This window comes from Melospiza georgiana, chromosome 4 (assembly GCF_028018845.1).
Source record: "Melospiza georgiana isolate bMelGeo1 chromosome 4, bMelGeo1.pri, whole genome shotgun sequence".
In the NCBI taxonomy this organism is placed as follows: Eukaryota; Metazoa; Chordata; class Aves; order Passeriformes; family Passerellidae; genus Melospiza; species Melospiza georgiana.
The window spans coordinates 70,301,196-70,322,359 of record NC_080433.1 but is presented as its reverse complement, the minus strand read 5'-3'; the positions used below and the strand labels follow the sequence as shown (position 1 = coordinate 70,322,359).

The 21,164-nt window shown below is 37.3% G+C and overlaps 1 protein-coding gene across 1 annotated transcript in view; it reads left to right on the top strand.

Moving 5' to 3' along the window:
- The window catches only part of SEMA3C (semaphorin 3C), a 113,536-nt gene that overhangs the window by 68,184 nt on the left and 24,188 nt on the right, over window positions 1-21,164 (top strand). The window contains exons 5-11 of the mRNA XM_058022315.1: window positions 2,282-2,372; window positions 6,129-6,248; window positions 8,052-8,194; window positions 10,223-10,337; window positions 12,459-12,528; window positions 15,177-15,321; window positions 19,962-20,184. Of these exons, the coding sequence (XP_057878298.1) occupies window positions 2,282-2,372; window positions 6,129-6,248; window positions 8,052-8,194; window positions 10,223-10,337; window positions 12,459-12,528; window positions 15,177-15,321; window positions 19,962-20,184 (907 nt within the window). The remainder of the gene's footprint in view (window positions 1-2,281; window positions 2,373-6,128; window positions 6,249-8,051; window positions 8,195-10,222; window positions 10,338-12,458; window positions 12,529-15,176; window positions 15,322-19,961; window positions 20,185-21,164) is intronic.

The following is a 21,164-nucleotide window of genomic DNA, read 5'->3' as shown; positions in this document are numbered from 1 at the left end:
GGAAATGACATCTCCAGATGATGCAAGATGTTAAATTTCTTAAATGAAAAGTAAAGATACATGACTTGGAAAAGCAGAAGCAGCTTCACTTCGGCTGTCTGTAGAGCTGCATGCCTATGATCAATTGATTAAATAAACTGCTGTTTCAGACGTCTGGAGTCTGTGAGACACTTGACTGTAGGCACTTCATGCTCAAAGCCATCACTGTGCAGGCCAACAATAGCATAACAGTTTAAACCCAAGAATTTCCTTCTGAACTCTTTGCATATATCTGTGCATGACTAATTGATAGAGCAGTATGAGGAACTATGTAATGCTGATGGGACTAGTGAAAATTCATTTTTTCCTCTGCTTGTATCATTTTGCTTTCAATGTGGTACAGTTTTCAATGCACAAAAGGTTGTTTTTGCACGTGCAAAACGAATATTTTAGAAAGCACATCTGTTTTTCTCTAGAAGCTGCAAAGCCTGACAGAGTCATATCCAACAATCATAAGAACTGGGCCTGTTTTGCTCTTCTGTCTCCAGGATCCCACATAAGCTCACAAAAAATGGGGGTTTCATTGATGAGGCAAAATTTTGCCCTTTTCCCTGAAACAGAGGTTATAAAACAATTAATTTTCTTCTTTGGCACACTTAATACTTTGGTCTTCGATAATTACTCCCTTAGTTACCCAAATATATTCTAATGTCAAAGTAAATGCAAACAGAAGGAAGTATAATCCCTAAGTGAAATAATTATAGACTAAATAGTAGTTTAATATATATGAAAATCAAGTGTAATCCTGGAGCTAGTTTAGTAGAGGAGTAATGGGAATTTTGAATTGGTAAATAGTGGTTTAATATAGTAAACATGGATTAGAATCAAGCTGCATATAATCTAGAAGTGAAAAAAAACAACAAAGAAACCACCCAAGATCACATTAGAAACTTCATACTTATACTTTGACAATGTTTAGAGAGCTTATTACTGAAACAATAGATAATATCTCTGAGATTAAATTAGGCAAAACAGAAGAGGGGGGAAAGAGAGGGAACAAGTATATGAAAACTTCCTGCTGCAGCTGTGCACTTGAACTTGGTGTAATCTTCACTTTGCTGGTGCCAAATGGCTGCTGAGGGACTTGTGTGGCATCCCCACTCCCCTGTGATCTACATTAACTGTTAAAGCGAATATCAGGAGTTGCTGGCCCTTCTCAAATAACTAATTGCTGGCATCTACCTCACAGAAGCCTTTCTTTGGAATTTTTGTCAGCTACATTTTTCTTTTGAAATGTTTAAGTTTGGTTATTTGTTGTTGCCGGGGTTTTTTTCTTGCAATTGTGTCTTTTGGCCTTTTATTGAAGATTGGAAGTTTGTTGTAGGGGCTTAAGAACAAGCTCTTTGGTATACAGTGTGGGGTAGTCAGTGTGTGTTGGGTCAGCTTATATCTGCCATTACTGACTGCAGTTTTTAAGGAATGACCTTGGGCCTGAGTAATTTCTTGCTGAGCACACTGTGCTGGTATTGCTGGGAACCAGAAAGTGAAGAGTTGCACCAAAATGGGCAGATTTTCTAAAGGTATTCAGATTGTTTGTGTTTTAAGATGTAGTCCAAATTGCTTCTTCTTTGCTAAATGTTCATAAAGTACATAACATATCAAAAAAAACCCTGTACCATGATTTCTTAAAAAAAGAAATAGGATATTTCAGGCTATGGTAAGAGATATAGATAAATCATCTATCACTGTGGATTTGGAGCTCTACACATAATCCAAGAGATGGTATTAAGGAAAATAAGTGTCATTTGGGAGATTTTTGGAGGTCTGATAACTCAGTAAGGACCAAATGATTTATGCTATTATCTAATAACAGTTGTCATAAGAGATTTTTATTTTACATGTATTATTGTTTTAGTAGCTTTATTACAGTGTCCTAGACAGTTATAAGTACACCAGTATATTCAGAAAATAAATGATAAATAACTTCAAAACCACAGAAGCAATCTCCACAGATATTATTGCAGAGATCAGTCAACCTATCCTTAACAGAGACAGAGGGAACTTTTTTTGATTTAGTGTCTTGAATTTATAACAAGAGTCTTGATAATAACCATGTGTCAGTGTTATCTGACAAGATGATGGAATTCTGAATAGAAGAGTTAAACTACCAATAGTACAGTGGAAGTGCCCAGTAGAGCACTGTTAATAGAGCATTGCTAATGCTGTGAACAGCCGGGCATAAAAACCAGCTTAGATCTAATGGTTTCTGACATGAGAAGTGACACACAAATCTGCTTTGCAGGAACAAATCTTCAAGATTGACTCCAAGTGTGAATCAGGAAAGGGACGCTGCTCTTTCAACCCTAACGTGAACACGGTGTCTGTTATGATCAGTAAGTAAAGACACCCCAGGCTGCTGGGGTCTGAGCCCATGAGGGCATGTGGAGGGTGAGCTGATGGAATGCCCCAGGGGAGCTGGACACAGAGTTTTTGAAGGAGCAAAGCCTTTTGTCTGGCTGATGGGCACGAGGGGTGGCTCCATCCGTGTTTCAAGGCCTGTGTGAAGCTTAAGGTGGGTGGACAAATGAAATGCAGGAATAAGTTATTGAAAAGGGGAGAGAGAGACACAGGAAACAAAAGGTTGTCCCTTTTCCAGATTACACATTTTTTCCCAGGAATAGTTTCAGCTTTGCATTACCCTGTCTAGCATTTATATTTGAATGGTTTCTGACCTTGTTCATCCTAGACAGCACTTGTGTCTTATTTAATTACTTTTAAAATCTCAGAGTAGCCAGGGAAAGAAAGACTGAAGACTTCAGATGCTTCATTTTTTTTGTCATCCTTGCTGTAGAGCCGACCAACTATTGTAAAGCTTTTCATTCTTCAATTGGCTTTTTACCCAACCCAAATTTTGCCATTTTCTTTCATCTGAAAGGCCAGAAAGTGAAACAATATGCTGTGCTTGTTGCACACCTATGAGAAAATTCAAAGGGGGAGTACACTTTTGCAGCCTAGGTCATCTGTAAAAGATACTTCTTGTTTTCTTGAACCAGGAAGAGCTGGAAATACATACTCAGTGTAACCTGACCTTTCACATTTGCTCTGTGTTCACACACTTCTAGTGCCAAAGCCCTGATTTTTCATCATGTGTCTGCTCCTTGCTGTATTTATGGCTACGGAGGGAACAGCAATTGCACAGATTTTTGAGACTTTCTTAGTAAATAAAACTTACTGCACACAGGTACTCTCTATTTCACCAAGGTTTACCAGGGAACAATGTGTCATGTTTCTGCCATTCAGCTTCCTCTGAAATCAATTACATCAAGTATGTATTGTGTGAGATATTTCCTTTAAAGTCTTGTAGATCTTAAGGAAAGTGTGATACAGTCTGTCCTACCTGGCCTGTTCAAAATATAAATTGCTTTTGGTTTTTTGGGGTTTTTTTTTTTGATTCCTGGATATCTGTTTAGTACAAAGGATAAGTATATCTATTCACAGAGATGTGAACTGAACACCTGTAGAGAACAGGTGATTGCTACCTAGACATCTCTCTGAACCTTGGCTGCACTTACAGCTTTATCTCACCAGTGATCTAGGGACAGTGTTTACAGACACTCACTGTGTAAAGAAAATGTTTGTTCAAAGTCAGTGATAGATGAGTCTGCTGCTACTCATTGCCATTCTGGCATTATTAAGTGAAGTGACTCTTTCCTTTCCTTGTTCCTTCTGGATTTTATATGAGAACATTAAAGAACATTGTTTCTGAATTATTGTTTGTATAATGAGCTGATTTTTTTTCTACAGTAGGTCTATGGCAGCTTTGTTCATCTTAATAGACTTTTCGTTATCTTCCTTGATCTCTGTTATGTGACTAAGGAGACCTTCCCTCCAGTTTGACTTATCTTTCATGGCATAGTTCATCAACAAAGCTTAAATTATTCCACCAAGGTCAAATTCCTTTTAAAAAGAGTCCCTAGATTGAGTTTTATACTTTGTGTTGCAAAGTCCAGTCACTTCAAAAGCCTTAAGCTCTAGTGAATTTGGCCTCAGTATCCATGCCAGAAACATGAACATTTTCTGTTTCAGCCCATGTTGTAATGAGGGCACTGAGCCAATGCACTGGCGTCACCTTTGAGCTTTCTGCAGGAGGAATTCCCTCCCATTGCTTCAGAACATAGTAAATACCACCAGACCAACTAACTCTTCCACAACAAAAGAACCCTTTTTAAATATAGATGCAATTTCTTGACCATTTTGGGCATCACCTGCCTAGAATACAGCAGGAAATCTGATTCACCCTTCAGAAGAAAGTGGTGCTATAAAAATAAATTGGAACTTTGTACAGTTTGCCACTGTACAGAGATGCATTTGCATCAAAGCAATGAAAAAAGTGCTTTAAAGCAGCTTGGCAATACAAGTGTGCAGGATGTATATCTTTCTCCCCACCAGTACTATGAGATATTTATAAAAGCAGACATACTTCATCCATTCAGTAATTCCCCCCAGTAACAAAGTGAAGTGAATTCATTGTGCTGTGCAGACCAAATACTGTGTGGAATTTAAGGATTTTACCAGAAGGAAGTGGAACTGATGGATCTGCCCTGACACGTGATTAGCAAACAGACATCAGGAATGCTTAAGACATAAGTAATACTGTTGATATTTAATAGGATTAAAATTACATAGTGTAGTACTGTTCTGAAGTGTGTATGTATGTGTATATGCACAGGACTGTACATAACATTTAGTGAGAACCATAAACCTGATCTCTTTCAGCCAATTTGTTTCATAATAAGAGTAAAGTTCTGATGGATTGAGGCAAGGAGGCAAATATACAAAATCACTTACAAATTTGCCCAGATCTAACATCATTCTGTCAATACCTGCTCCAGAAGTAAATACTTCATCAACATGCAGCAAATGCATTGCTTAAATCCCCTGTGTAGGAATCTTGTCATCATGGGGAGAGGTGAGAGCAGAAGAGCGGCTGCTGGATGCCCTGCCAGGGTTCAGTTCAGGCTCCACTTAGCAGCAGAAAAGCAAAGTCTCCAGAGTTTTGATCCTCTCATGAGCTTCTCAGTAGTCTTCCATGCTGATTATGAACACACACACACACAGAGAGTATGAAAATAGTCTCAAGTGTTTCTGAGCCTGTGACTCTTGCCAGCTTGACCACACTCACTGAGTAGTCCAGGAGCACAGACAAAAACATCAATCAAGGGACCCAGCTGTACTGGAATGTGTTCAGACACCACTCCTACTCTGAGAGTTAGAGTTTATTTTAGCTACTGTTTTCTACTCTGGGGTTTCATTGTCATTAGTCAGTGGAAATTGCTTGGTTATTCACAGAGTAGAAAATGATAGTATATGTAATTATAATTGTGATTATATATACATATGTTTGTGCACACACACAGACTGACACAAACACAGATAGAGATCCTGACTGATGGGCTGAGTTTTAAGCCTTGCACAGGGAGCAGAAGCTCATAGTTAATGTAGGAGTTTCATGTCTCCTTCTGCTCAAGCATAATGACCTTATACTTAGAACCAAGTACACAACAGGGACAACTGTTGCTCCACATTACTCTGAGTAAAGTTCAGTGATGTGATTGTCTGGCTTCTGCAATACTGAAGGCAGCTTGAGGCTGCCTGGGGCAGCCATAACAATGCTGCTGGTAAAAATTGGCACTGGTGCACTGACTGTAATAGATGTTGTGCCAGTTTGCAGCAGCAATAAATTCAACCCAGTCACTTCAACTACTTTCGTAACCAAAAACAAATAAAAATTCTTTGAAGTGCATACTTAATATATTGAATGTGATACTTTTTGATATTACTAGCCTTATTCTCCAGTGGTCCTTAGCAGTGCAAATAGGGCAACTAAACTTTCTATCAAGAATGGTTTCCCATGTATGCAGTTCTGCTGTGGCATTTAATGGTACAGTTCCATAAAGTCTCTAAGAAAAATCCAATTACTCTCATTCATTCTAGCTTGAGTCTTTGTAAATCAGAGAAAACCTCATTCCCATGACCCACTATTTATCTGTATAGACTCCTGTGTAAATAAAGAGCTGATGAATTTAAAATAAACTTTTTTTTTTTCCCAAAAACCATAACACTTCTCCCTCCATTTCAATTCTTTGCAGATGAAGAGCTTTTTTCAGGAATGTATATTGATTTCATGGGGACAGATGCAGCCATTTTTCGCAGTCTGACCAGGAGGAATGCAGTGAGGACAGACCAGCACAACTCCAAGTGGCTGAGTGGTGAGATGCCTTTAATTTACCAGAGTTTTAATGGGTGTCACAGAGATTCTGCTTTCCTTTGCTTAAAACAAAGACCTTATCTTTTAAAGAGCTTGTCGCTGAACTTAATTTATGAAGAAGAACCATGACGAAATGTGTGTAAATACAAACTGTAGACAATGCACAGATGTAGAGGGATCCCTGCATGAACCAAACTCCTAAGCTACCCTGCCTGAGGGCCTTTTTTGCATTAAGGCTGAACCAAGCTCTTTGAGGGCAAGTGTATGAAAACCTTTCCAATGGCAATTGAGGGCAGTCTGATTTCTAGAAAAGTGTCTTCACCTCTAATGAATCAGATATTGCCTTAAATCAGTGTTTGATTCTAAGCCACCAGCTTCAGTTAATTCAAGGTGATCCATCTCTGCACAGAAGATTCATCACCACTTGCAGTCAAAATGTGTGCAGAAGAGTGTCCCACTATCAGAGAGGTCAATGTGGATCATTGTCACTTATTTCAGTGGTGAGGAATTGGATATCTAAACACAGTAGAAAAACTCATTTCTGAGTGAAATCAAATAACTCTGATTCACTGATATCACTGTGAAAATTCTCCCTGTCTTTACTGGTAAGAAGACTCCTTCCAATGAAACTAATTTCAATTAAAATAATAGTCTCCCCTCTGAGCAGAGGTAGGTGTGAAAGGTTATAAAACAACTAACACAGCAGTTACAGATTTAAAAAGCCTTCAGGTATGTTGAAGTAAAGTTACTGTTGTTTTGTCTTGATATTTTTTATGGTGACTTATCACTCCTGTCTGGCTGTGACTACAATGAAATCACAAGATTTCATTCACAAAGTCATTTCAGTATGAAAAGGAAACTATGTCTGCTTGTTTGTTACACATTCTTACACTGACCTGTGCACCCTAACATGTGCATCCTATAATGAATTAGAGAAAAAATAAAACTTAAAAATGCCTAATTTCTGGAAAATCTGCCTGGTCAAAACAGGTACTTAAAAGTACAATTTATCTCCATGTTCTTTTAGAGCCAGAGTCATGAGATTTGTTATATTAATTGAGAATAGACTTATGTGAACAGAAAAATGCTGCAGTCCAAAATAAGTTTGATGTCAGACATTCAACCTTTGTATCAGATTGTTCCAAACTTTGTACTTCACTTTAACTGAACAAGCAATCTTGCATGATCATTGAAAGGACACAGCCTTCATGCAGGGAGAAGGGCCACTTCTTCCTTCAGTCAGAGGAGGTATTCTGAGGGCTCCTGCACTGTCCATTATATGTTTACTGTTAAGGTTATAAATTATTTTGTTCTCTCCCTAATTCTCCTTTGATACATTTGATTATGTTTGCCAGCCTCTGATACAAATTCAAATACTGCTCAAGCATTTGCCTACCCTCCTTTCCTTTTCTGGGTTACACAAATTGTTTTCCTCTCTTATTTGTGAACTTTATTTGCTATATTGCTAAGCTCTTCCAGCTTACTTTTATGTTTTGTCTCAATGAGCCTTTCCTTAGGTGCACCAGATAACACATTCTTCCTTCTTCCTCGATTCTTCCTTCTTCCTCAGAGTCTTTGGGTCTCTGCAGTAACCTATTACCATTGCTTCTGGACTGCTCCTCTAAAAATTTGCTGTAAAATAAAGTTTGAGGATGCAAGCACATATGGCTATCAGCATGGAGCCACCATTGTTGATATTTAGTATATTCAGCACTTCTTGAAGCGTCAGTAAATGTCAAATCATTCGTTGCTTATACTGATACATCTTTTGGTTTCATCCTTTCGGTAAACTTTTTCATTTCAGAGCCTATTTTTGTGGATGCTCATGTTATCCCAGATGGCACTGACCCCAATGATGCCAAAATCTACTTCTTCTTCAAAGAAAGACTCACAGACAACAGCGGCAGCACAAAGCAAATTCATTCAATGATTGCAAGAGTGTGCCCAGTAAGAATTTTTATTTTGTTTACCAGGTTCTGGGATAAGCTGCTAGTGTGACATGATAATCTAAAAGACTAAATGTTTGAAAAGCCTTTGATTTGACAAAATTTCCTGTTTCTGTGTCACCGTTCATAACTAAGAAGAGCTGTTACTGAGCTCACAGCTGGGATCTGAACAGGTTATATATATCTAACTATACATGTAAGAATATGGAAATGTAGAGGTTCAGGGATTTGTGTATTTCTCTGACTGAGTCAGAATAGTTACCAGTGTTGAGTTTGCAAACTTGCTGTCCTTAGCACAAATAAGACACATTGTTTTCTTAATAAAAATGAACTTTAGACAGTGAAGGCTTTCACACATACACACTCAAACTAATTAAAGCACATCAGAAATATCAAGCTTTTAAACTGGTGGATTTAACTTTAAAATGCTGTTTTCATTTTTACAACATCTGTTTTTTCTCCTCGCTTGCATTGATGCATGTGTGAGCCTAACTTTAAAAATGTGCACAGGAAATTCAAATCCAGGAGTTATGGCTATTCCTGGGCAATAATTAATTTTTTTTCACAGCACTCCTCATTGTCTCTATTTCTTTTTTTTTTTTTTTTTTTTGTCTCTCTAATCAACTGTAGATGAAAAATGATTGAAGCAGCTATTAATATCTCTGGTGAAATCATTTTTTTTTTTTTTAATGAGAGAAAAATTATCAATGCACAATTGCTGCTAGCCTATTCATTCCTTCTATTGGAATGCTTCAGGAAGTTAATTGTGAGTGTTTACACATTCCCTGTCTTTAATTTGGCTTTTCTTTAGAATTTGATGCTTTGTGATATTGTTTTACCTGGATGTGAAGGTGTTTGTCCTTCTCTGGCAATATGCTGAGGAATGTGATCTCTTTTATAATCTCCATTCTCTCTATTTTAGTTAAAGCGCCTAAAGGCCTTTTTGGGTGTTTTGCAAAAAGACATTTCACGCAATTACTGCTGTATTAGGTTTTCTACTGTTATGATGAAGCCCAAATGATTTTTGAAAAGCCTAAGCCTTTTTAGAGTTACACTGAAGCCAGTGGCAGTATCCCAAGGCAAATTAAAAGAAATCTGAGCCAGTCATATTTATATACTTGTATACATACAATATCATCATATTAATGTATTAAGAATGGCAAAATATATTACCCTTTAAGGCTGGCAAAATATATTACCCAGTGAAAAGATTCTTTATGAGTCACCCAAAATGTTGGATTACCAACTCCAGCAGCATCAGTGAAACATTTCCAGCACTTTATTGAAAGCCCATTTCAGTAGCTTCTACATTTTGGTTTTTCTCTTTCCTTGGGTGGCATCATGTTGTGCAGTTTGGAGGACACTGCTCTTGTGTAAGTCATTCACCAGCACAGTTGGTCAGGATCTATCACCTCAGGGCGACATCACCTGGTTGGCAGCTACAGTTCCCACCCTGAACGATGGAAAATTGGAAAGATCCGTGAGTGAGCTGTGACCAAGCCATCTCTGGACCAAGCTAGCAGGACTTAGAACAGTTCATAACTTGCTTGACCCACACTAGCCATCATTTCTGAATACTGTTTAGAGCATCCACCTCATGTGCTAGTGTGGCTTACCAGGTCAGGTGCGGCTATGCTGCTGTCAGAATTAGAAGAAACATCCCTGCATAGAACCATGAGACCTTTCAGAGATAGCATGGACTTTTTCCTGGGTGTCAGTGAGTGATGCAGAGCTCCACAGTCACTTCCAGTCATTACAGCATAGACTGCTGATGCACAAAAATCTACTGCCCAGCCCTCCAACCCTGCTAGCCCAGCAGAGAAGGTCCACTCAGAAAACTAGTTCTTGGTTTGTTCTGCATATAGAATGCTTAGATGAGGGGATTTGGCTTAGTCCTATCTGTTTTTACTATTAAACTTACCAGATAATTATCTAGATAATGAATTAACCTGAGAAAAATGTGGGAAAGCCCAGTAAAATGTTAGCTGTGTTTTATTTCCAATTTACTGAAAATAATGTTCATTTCCAGAATGACACAGGTGGCCAGCGCAGTCTCGTGAACAAGTGGACAACGTTCTTGAAAGCAAGACTTGTGTGCTCAGTGATGGATGAAGATGGAACCGAAACATACTTTGATGAATTAGGTATCACAAAAAACATTCCTTAAAATTTCATCTAAATGCTGTGCCTTGTCGTATTTAATGACTGATTTTCATTCAGTTTCTTAGTCAGGTTGTTAACAGTGAAATCATAGCACAAAATTCCCTTTGCAGTTTTATGACAGCAGAAACAAGAAATTCTTCATTACTCTCTGTGTAATTATAAGGTAATTAAGGTAATTAATCTTGACTGTGTAAAACAATGATGTATGTAAAGAATTAATTATTGGAAGGAAACATCTAAGTGATTCTCTTACTATTTTGCTACTAGCTTGGATTACAAAAGAGGGTTTTTTACATCCCTTTGAAACTGTGTCTTATAGCACTGTTAAACATTCAGCTTTTCCATAATGCATTTTTTCTATTTTTTGATCACAGGGTAGAGTCCTCAGTTTGGTAATTCAAGAATAATGCTAATAAATCCTGTTAGTGGCAGCAGCAATAGCACTATCCATAAATATTATTTTTCAGGAATCATTTAGTCATACAAATTTTTGTTTCAACATGTGAATTACTGTAAATGTTCAATGCATACAGCAATCACAAGAGGTTTCTTTTCATGAAGGAATTAATAGATGCATAGCTTGATACCTACTTGCCAAACAACATTACCAGAAAGTTTCACATTCTATGTTTTCTGTAGCTGAAATGCACAAAATTATAGTTCTAAAGTCATGTAGTTGAAGATTTGGTATGTGCATTAGTGTAAATATAAATATTACAAGCAGCTAATGTGCCCTGCACTAGGTCTGCATCTGGTTCCGATCTTCTCTCCATTGTATTCTCTCTCTTTTCTTGATTATTATTCCTGATTCCCACCATAGCAAATGAGGTTTGGAGTCTTTCTGAGTTTATATATTTACAACTGTTTGGTGTATTTGCTTTAGTTCAAGGTTTCAGTGAGACCTGACTGGGCCTAGGAGCATATCCTGACTTGCTCTAGCTCGGAATGTGCAGGTGCTTGGAGGACTGATTTTCTGAGGTTTGCAGTGCCTCAGCACTGCCACAGCAGCTCATCTTTCAGAACTGTGATTTACCAACCCCCTCCTCTTCGACAAAACAGTAGGATAACTGCTTTTAGGGTCTTGTATGACAATATGTAGGGCCATAGTGAATAGGAGACAATGCTCTCAGCATGGGCTCCCAGCACAATTCCCTAGCAAGGAGGAAGAATACAGTCACAGCTGGAAATTCAGAAAATGGGGAGAGAGCAAACACATGCTTCTGTGTTCATGTATAATTCAGGAGAGTATGACACTTCCAGTTCTGCATGGTGGAGTCTTTTGCTTTTGACACATTGAAAAGAATATTTAAAAAATTCAGCGGGTTAAATGAAAGAGCCACATGAATTAATGGAAAGCTAAAGAACATATTCTGTGATAAAAAGCTCACACAGTTCAGTCTTTTTTGAGTTGTAAATTAAGTTTAAGAGGTAGCATGATTATAGTGATTAAAAACATTTGTAAGGAGAAACTGTCAGAGAATAAAGTAGTTTTCACTGAAGTGTAAAAAAAATCAGCAGATCAGAGGTAATAGTGGATAAATTCATTTCAGTGAGTAGGTACAGCTTTGCACAGTGCAGTCAATAAATCCCAACACAACAGGATGCAGGAGTTTTACATCTCTCACAGTCTTTACTGCAAAGCTGTCTGACATTCATATCATGTTGAAAATGCCCTAGTGAGGGCACTCCAGTGTGTTCTGGACGATAAAACACCTAATTTCCCTGTTTTTGATTACATCCATCTATGGGAACTCTTTGTATTTAACCTACTGCTACTTTAATGTTTTCCTACTGCTTAACAACCTGCTGAAACAAGATACAGCTGAGAAAAATGTGTGACATAGATGCTGAATGTATTTGAAAATGTTTGCCTTCTGTCTTCATAAGGCTAGAGGGCATGGAGGTAATTTCCAGATTTGTTTCTGAATGTTTAAATGCTAGATTTATGCATCTATGATCTGTTCATGTGGTTAAGCCTCCTTTTTCCCATTCAAGTCTGAGATAAAACTACAGTTGAGTTTAGAAGGAATTAAATCATCAATTAAACTGGAAAATAAGGTTTTTCTTACTATTCAAAATGTTTTTCTTTCTCTTTCTTACAGAGGATGTGTTTCTCCTAGAGACAGATAACCCCAGAACAACACTGGTGTATGGAATTTTTACAACATCAAGGTAAACACGGAGATCTGAAAAAAAATTAGCTGAACTGCTGAATTTTCTGTATGAAAGCTGAAACTGACATTTTGTGGGTGAGGTTGTGCTGGGCAATTCTGTGTGTCTGCCATGGCTGTGGTTTGCATGCAGGTGTCTCAGCATCATTGCTGTTGGTATCTATGTCAGAGCTGTGCTTCTTGGAGCAAACTGCTTCCTGACATGCTGCCAGCTGCCACTGGGAAAACATTTCCGTGGAGGGCCACTTGTTGCTGCTCAGCAGTGGAAAGTTAAAATTACTTCAGTGCAGTGAGCCCATGTGGCAGCTCAGAGCACTTAACACCTCCTGAAGAACATCCAGCACCCTGAAGGATCAAACCGGGATATCTGACATGAATTCACACAAATCATTTCCAGCCTCTCAGCTGGCTGATGATCACAGAGATGGCAAATAAACATATTGGCTTTAGTTGGATACAAAAGGACAAGCTTGTGTGGCATCTGGTCACCTCCTTGCAGCTCCCTGTTTCCAGTCAGTTGTATTCATTTACTGTCTGGTTTAGAAAGCATTTACTGAGCTCCCAAGGGTGGTGAAAGCACCTAGATATGGCTTACTGTTCTAAAACTCTCCACAAAGATAGACTGACAGATTCTTCCACCTCTACCTTTATTTTTCTTATTTTTCCTCTTGCCCTCACTGCATAGTGTTAACAAAGAGTAAAATTGGTTACTATCCCCTGATTTCTGATATGTTACCCTTTATTATTTAGCTGTTATGTCTTATGCTCAAAGAAGTCTTCTGGGGTTTTTTTTTCCTTTTAAATTATTTTATCAAATTAGAAAATTATGTAATGTATTATTAATAATTCCTTTAATGGCAATTTTTAGTAAAACATCCTTTCAATTTTTTTTTTCTCCAAGACTTTTTTCACTGGGATATAGGGGTGTACTTACTCCAATATGTAAATATGATAGGAGAATATGATTCTATGATACTTGATTGGGAAAAAAACATTACATAAGTTGTAAACTAAGGTGCTATCTGTAATTCCTACATCACAAAAAGAGAAAAGGATGAGCTTATGTTTAGTAGAAAAACCACACATCATTAGGTTGTGGGTGAAACATGACTGAACTGGAAATACTTCTACCTAATTCTGGTATTTGTCAATGGAGAAAGATTTGAATCACAGGAATATAGGAGGTGACAAAAAAGAGAAAAAAAAGAAACTTTCGCTTTTTCCTGGCTCTCAAGCTATTTTCTCTCTCTACTGAAGTTTTTACACATGCATTGGTCTTGCATTAAATGCAATAAAGCATTCTTGCTTTATTTTTGTTCAACAATAGGTTGAATATAATAAATACAGAAACCATAAGGATTTTTACTCCCTAATAGTTCCTGTATCTTCATCTCTGTAGACTTCCAACTCATAACAGTAGCAAGAGAGAAACATCACAGGAAGTAATAACTACTGGTATTTTATCCAAATCATACAGAAGGAAATAGATTAATACTGAGCTAAATTATTTTAGTGTCATAATATGCTGTAAATCTAACATAAAACATCTGGAAAGACTAAATGCATTTCTCAAAATCTATTAATACCTAGTAAAATTTACACAAATACCATAATCCATCTAAAAGGTTCATTCTGCTAATCCATATATAGCTGAGAGCAATGTGGATTTCACTTCTATTGTTTAGACACTTTGTATAATGTTTTCAGGCTTTTTTCTGGAGTGTTTTTTCTTCTTCAATTGAAAACAGTTACTTGGATTATCTTCATCCTATAGCTAACACTAGGCAGATTTTAGACTTGTCTGGAGTTTCCATGTTTTAAAAATAAATACCACAAAGCTTGCATGCAGCAAGAGGGAAAATGAGAGAGTTTAATCACTATAGTCAGCCTTAATATCAATCTGGAAAATTTTCCCCTAGTGCCCTTCATCATCACGGGGTGATGGAGACCATTCAGGGCTTGTGCTACCTGGACCCGTGGCTGAATCTGCAGTGGGAAGAACATGCCCACTTTTCTCTTAGCTGAATACATGGGTTCCCCTCAGGAAGCTTCAACCTTGGGTCTTCATAAGACCAGTTTTATGTGTGGATTTGAGGACTGTATAGGAGTAATTCCTTTACAGCCAAATCTTGTCCCCATTTTTTGCAAAACAAGCTGGAAATGGATTATAATAATCCAAACAATTGTAATTGCTCTGGATGTTTTGATTAATATTTTAGCCATATATTTTAAGAGGCTCATGGAGATCTTGTGGTTAATATGGAAACTTGTGCTGAGCTTGGCAGTACAAAGTTTATAAAACTCTTGCCTCACTGAAGTCAGCAATATTTTTGCCATTGATTTAAGTGGAGCCAGATTATATTTCTTCTATATTTAGCATTAGGAAATCTTCCTTTTGCACCAGTAGGGTAGTGCCTGCCTCTCTCTTTTTTTCAGTTCACTGTTCAGAACGGTGCTAAGTCTTAAGAAGTAGTGGTGCACCTTGGGCAGCTAGATTAGTTGGTTTAAAATGTTTTAAATCCATATAAAAGCAATAAATTGTATACAATATTATGTTAGAGGTATCTTTCATCATTGGACCACAAAAAATTCTGGAAAAGCTGTAAAAAACTTGGTAGATTGCAATGCTATCTTTCTCTTGTCTTCCAGCTCCATATTCAAAGGGTCAGCTGTGTGTGTGTATCATCTGTCTGACATCCAGACTGTGTTCAATGGACCATTTGCACACAAGGAGGGCCCAAACCACCAGCTCATTCCATATCAGGGCAGAATTCCATACCCACGACCTGGCACCGTAAGTACAAAGATGTTTATTCAGTCTTGCCAATTGCTTGTCCTTGTTTAATGCATAAATAAATATTATTTACTCCAGGAGAAAAGTCTGTATGTGACTGTGACAGTTACAACTCAGGACTATTTTATTTGCTTTTTAGTTGCCTGCAAATCCAACTGCAAATCACATCGTGTCTGTAAGTCTTCTAGAAAGAATTAAAAGTCATGTAAAGTGTTAGTTGTTCTTTCTCTTTCTGCTTCATTAGGTGATAGTTGCCTTGTTTGCATGCACATTTCCATTTTGTGGGTACATTTGTGCAAAATGTAGCTAAATAAAGAAGCATATAAAGACAGCATTATTAGTGTGTTCCACAGCCTGGATCCAAATGTCTGTAGGTCTGTCTTGTGTCTCTATGAATTTTCTTTAGTTTTCTAGAATCTTGCACCTCTACTCAGATGCTTAGGAGATGTAGTAGGAGATTTAGAGAACAAGGTTTCTGGGACTTGTCACTTGACTAAGTCATACCATGCCAGGTTCTGAATCTTAGAAGAGAGACCTAGAAATAAAAGCATTTTCTTGCTATGCAGTTCACCATCATCTTCCTTGCAAGAATGCTAAATTCTGTACACAATTAGAGCTAGCCCTGTTTCCAAGTTGTTTAAAAGTATCTCATGAAATATTTAAACAAAACTGTTGTTTCTTCTTACTTTTCATGTCATGAAGTATACAAATTGCTGTTAATGCACTTTTTCCTTTCTTTACTTACCTTTTTTAACTATTCCTAATTTATATGTAGCAAAAATGTAACATCTGATACTTCAAGCTTTAATGAAGAATGTATGAACTTTCTCTAGAATGATCTCTGAATCCATATTTGTTAAATGAAGTATGGTTGTGTGGGTGTGTGTTGACTCCTATGAAGTCTTAGAGTTTCTCAAGTATCAGAGCAAAATAAATATGCAGAGAATCATAAATTATTTCTCAACAATACAGTTATATTTTTTTAGATTAACACTTTGGTGCTTTTCCATTCATCACAGGAAATTAAATTTTATTTTAATTTTGCCAGTCCCCATGGGAACCTTTAACCATATCACTATTTCAGTCTGATTTGTCTTTATGCTGCAAAATCTTGTTCTTTTTCTTTCTTTCTCTCTCATACATAGAATAGCTCAGATACATGGAATAGCTCTCCCTGTTCACACAATCCCTGTTCACACAATTCTTCATGACATTTTAGTGCATTTGCTGCTGGCTGTAAGAGTTAGGACTTTACATTCCCAGATCTCTAGAATTAACTAATCAATACCTGACATTCCACTAAGGTCTAATGCTAGCATTAGTCTTTCCTTGCAATTAATTAGTACAGTTCTAATCTCAGGAGTGCACTGAGGCTTTAGAAAAAAGACCCATTTAAACAGGAAGTTTCACCCTCTTGTGATTAGTCATATTTCAGTTTCTTGCTGCTTCAGAGTGTTTTGTTTGTATGTCTTTCCTCAACCACTGCCATGTTTTTTTTTGGTTCACCTCATGGAGGCTTCTGAGGTATTCCAGATTGGCCTAAAGAAATTGGGCAAGACAACAGAAAGGAGAAAAAAAATCAGATATGGATTTAACATGGTGACAGAAATTATGTACACTTTCCAGATGTGCCGATGAGCTCTGAATTGGAAGATAAATTCTTAGATCATAGCTCATAGAGATTCCTTTAGATGACCATTGCTCAATTTTGGATCACTGGCTTTTGTGTTTCCTCATGATTCAGCCACAACAGAGTATCCCTAAGTCATATTTTATAAGATGAAATTTCTTTGGCTTTGCTTTTATTTCACTGCCAAAAAAAATTCCACTTTTCAATGTGTGCCACAAACTTTATTTTTCACTTATACCAAATCGGGACATGGGGATTTTTCACTGCTGAGAATTTGTGCTCAAAGAGTTAAAATGATCAGCCAAGTTTGCAGTCTGTGGGACTTGATCTTCTTTTCTCTGGAATGTACTTTTTTTATAACTTCTGGGATGCTGGGCTAGACAGGGGTGCCTTTTTATATGACATGGAAAGTCCTACTTTGCAGTTGCCTAAAGAGATATTCATACTAAACCTCTGGGTAGAAGTGAAAGTTCATCATGTTGCAGGACACTGGATAAACAATGGAAAGGCTTCAGTGTAGCTTCAGTAGGATTAAATGAAGCAATACGTTCTTTTGGCCATGATCAGCTCAGCAGTGTTTGGCTGGCCTTCACTAAATACCAGTGGTTTCTTATTTCTCCACAAGCAAAACTTACTTATGGAAAAAGAAATACATAATTGGCAGCTTGCTACTAAACTCAGTGATGTTTGAGGGTAGTTTCCATTTTTCAGAGTATACAGAAGTAGTTTTTGTACCCACAGCATATTGGAGAATATGCTGTAAATTAAAGAATTCTGATAATCAACTGTGACAAGTTGTGTAGACAAGTTCTTGAATGACCTGTGAAGGATGCCTATTCAATCCCTGCTGGAAAGGGAGAGCTTGTGGGTTTCTTCAGTATCATCTTTTGCCTGTCACTGGTTTAGCAAAAGAGTTAATTGATTAAACATGTTTGTTAAAGCTTTGCTCGGAACAATGATATAATGTAAGTTTTTAGGGTCATGCTGGTGTGAATCATAGCACAGACACTTTTTCAATAAGTCACAGACAAAAGTCTTATGACTCCAACTCAATAATGGAAGGGTTGAAAGTATCAGAGAAAGACTTCTAATTGAGCTATGTGAGACAGGAAAGTTTAAGTTGAACTGTTTGTGAAACAGAATCCCCCTTGAAAGGAACTGAGGTCTGGCAGAGCACTACCAAGTAGAATAATCTTGCTAATGATTAATGCAGTTCTTTTTTAGGCATTTATTGCTAATCTTAACTGATAGTTCCATACATTTTCTGGAATGAGGATGAATATGCCGGAGAGGATAGAGCAAGCAAGATAATAAGAATTGAACTTTGTGAGCAATCCTAGAGCATTAACATAGAGCATAATTTCTAATGAGAGCCAAAACAAAACCCTTAGGATAAGTATGAGCCCAGAAAAATAAATCAACAAGGATGTCAGATAAGAGAAACAACCTATGTCTGATCTGAGTTCTGGTTCTTCTTCCTGGAGGGCACTGATGCCAGAGCAATTTCTTTTGTAGAGTTCCTACCAGAGCTGTTCTACTTTGTATAAATAATTAACTCCTGATTGAGCCAGAAGAAAACTCTAAAGCCTGTGACTAGGCTGAGGTCCCCTCTCTCATTGTTTCCTGGTATGCCCAATGAATAGTTCATTGTGTGCACAATATGGAACAGCCTTTAGCAGTGAGGGTAGAACAGGCACTCCTGCCTGTGGTTATGGGGATGCCCCGGGAGGTGAAAACCCAAATTCTAACACTGCAGCTCATCAGGTGGCTTGGACACATGACTCACATATCCCCAGAGAGATTCCATCTCAGAATATGATTCATTTTGGTAATTTTAGCCATCTAAAAGCAGGGTGTCCAGTCTGAATTACTGACTGCAGAGGAAACCTAAGAATAAATGCCTGACTTTAAGAGAGTAGGAGTCAGGTGAGGTAAATCTCTCCCTAAGCTACTGGCTATTTTGTGTCTGTGGTTTTGACCAGAAATTCCATCCTAGACGTAAGAATGGCCCTCATCAAAATAAACAAATTTCCATCAAGTGCTTTTTATTGAACAAATCATTTTTCAGCTGGAAAAATACTGTGTTGAAACACTTCTGAATATCTCCAGTACTCTGAGGAGAGTTTCACAGTTCAGAAATACAGTAAGGGAAAAAATTAAAGCTCAGGAGTAGCAATAAGAAGTGAGGTACTGGTAGCTGAGAGAAAAACCCAAGTAAATTAACATAAGTGCATGGAGAACTTTGCACCAATTACTGACATAGCTCTGATTTCTTCACAGTTTCTTTTTAGTTTCAAACTCAGTAAAGAGTTGAGTTTTCTAAGATGGCTTTTATTTTCTCATGAGGCTCAGAATGCCTCAGGGATGATTATTTGGATGGTTCTTCATGATATTTAAAGAAGCATCCAAAGTATTCATGGACTTCAGTTACTTCTAAGGCATAGGGGAATGCATAGACAACGTTTTCAGATATAAATAAGTTGTTATGGGACTCCCTCATCAACTCCATCTTATTTCTCTTTCAAATGAAGATGAGTCGCGGGCCCTTTCATCATCTTATAATCAACAAAATGACAAGAAGAATATTAGCCAAATTGCAATTAAGTATCAGATTTTATTTTCTGCCTTTGAACTAATTCTGTGAAAAAAACAGATGCAAAAGTTTGGTATCTTCCCATCCCAACCTCTTGGATTTTTTTTTTCAACAGGCAGTTTAGAAGCATAAAACATGTAAAAATAGGTTCAGAAGTACAGATCTTTGCCATCAAGCTGGATTTTGAAAGTGCAAAAATACAGTTTGGTTTATCAGAAGTGATGAGAGTTCAAAGTGTAGCTATTCAACACTTCATTCCCCTTACTGGAATATAGTCAGTTTTGGCCCAAGTCTGAAGCGCTTTTTTTGGGAATTTCCTTTGTCGACTCTCTGTCTGTATTTGTAAGTGATCTGGAGATGAAAACTCTCTGAAATGTGATAAGTAGTGTTCATCATTGCTGTGCATGTTTCTTACAGTGTCCAGGAGGAGCCTTCACACCCAATGTGCGGACAACCAAAGAGTTTCCAGATGATGTTGTGACCTTCATTAGGAACCACCCTTTGATGTTTAATCCCATTTACCCAATACACAAGAGGCCATTAATCATCAGGATAGGAGCTGACTACAAGTACACAAAGATTGCTGTGGATCGAGTGAATGCTGCTGATGGGAGATACCACGTCCTGTTTCTTGGAACAGGTAAGACAAATTTGGCAGCATTCATTTTCCTCTGTTGCAGTGTTGCGATCAACTCTGATTTTTACAATTTATAGCTTTCAGAAATATTTTTTAAATATTTGCAATCTACAGAAATATTATAAAAATCCATTAATCCTATTTACTTTGTGTATTTTTCATTTTGCTATAGACATCATTATGTGCAAGTGGTACAATGTATTAATCTTAATTTTGAGACAAAAACAACACTGGTATATATTTTATTGGATCTCTCTTGAGTGTGGTTGTCTGCAATATGATTCAACATTTGATTTTGATAATCTGTAATGTAAGAAAAAAATAACAAATCTAGCTTTATAATTTTTATACTGTCATCATTATTATTTAATATATGCTGTGTAAGCTACTTCTAAAGAAAAGCACGATCTGATCAAGATGTTGCAAAGGCACAAACAACTCTTCCAGAAAACAGTAGTAATATGGAAGTACTTAGCAGAGAAAAAGAGACAAATGGTTGGAGTCCTAGCAGTAGTGGACACAGTGAACTTCATCCAAGTATTCTAAAATAATTTCTGTCTAATATAACCTATATTTGGTTTATTACTTACATCAAATTTGAATCTGATGTTATGTGTCTGAAGTCTGCAGGGAACAGGTTAAGTGGTTCTTGTACTGATAAATTTAGACTTTTTAAAATATTCTGATATGAATCACACCCTTTAGATTGAAGCAGACAGGTAGAGTGGTACTCTGACTAGACCCTAGGACTCACTCACATCTGAAACTCCCACTGGTTTAACAGGGCATTAGAGGTCGATAGGCACAAAGACTAATCTTTTTTACTTTTTTTTACTTTCAAGTAGAACAAAGGAAAAGAACTCTAGGAGAACAAATATATGTCTGAACATCAGAAAATTATTACAGAGATGACTTGCATTGCTTTTATGGTTCACATAATATTGAGGCCCTGATTGTTTTCTGCTTGTAGAATAACTGTGTCT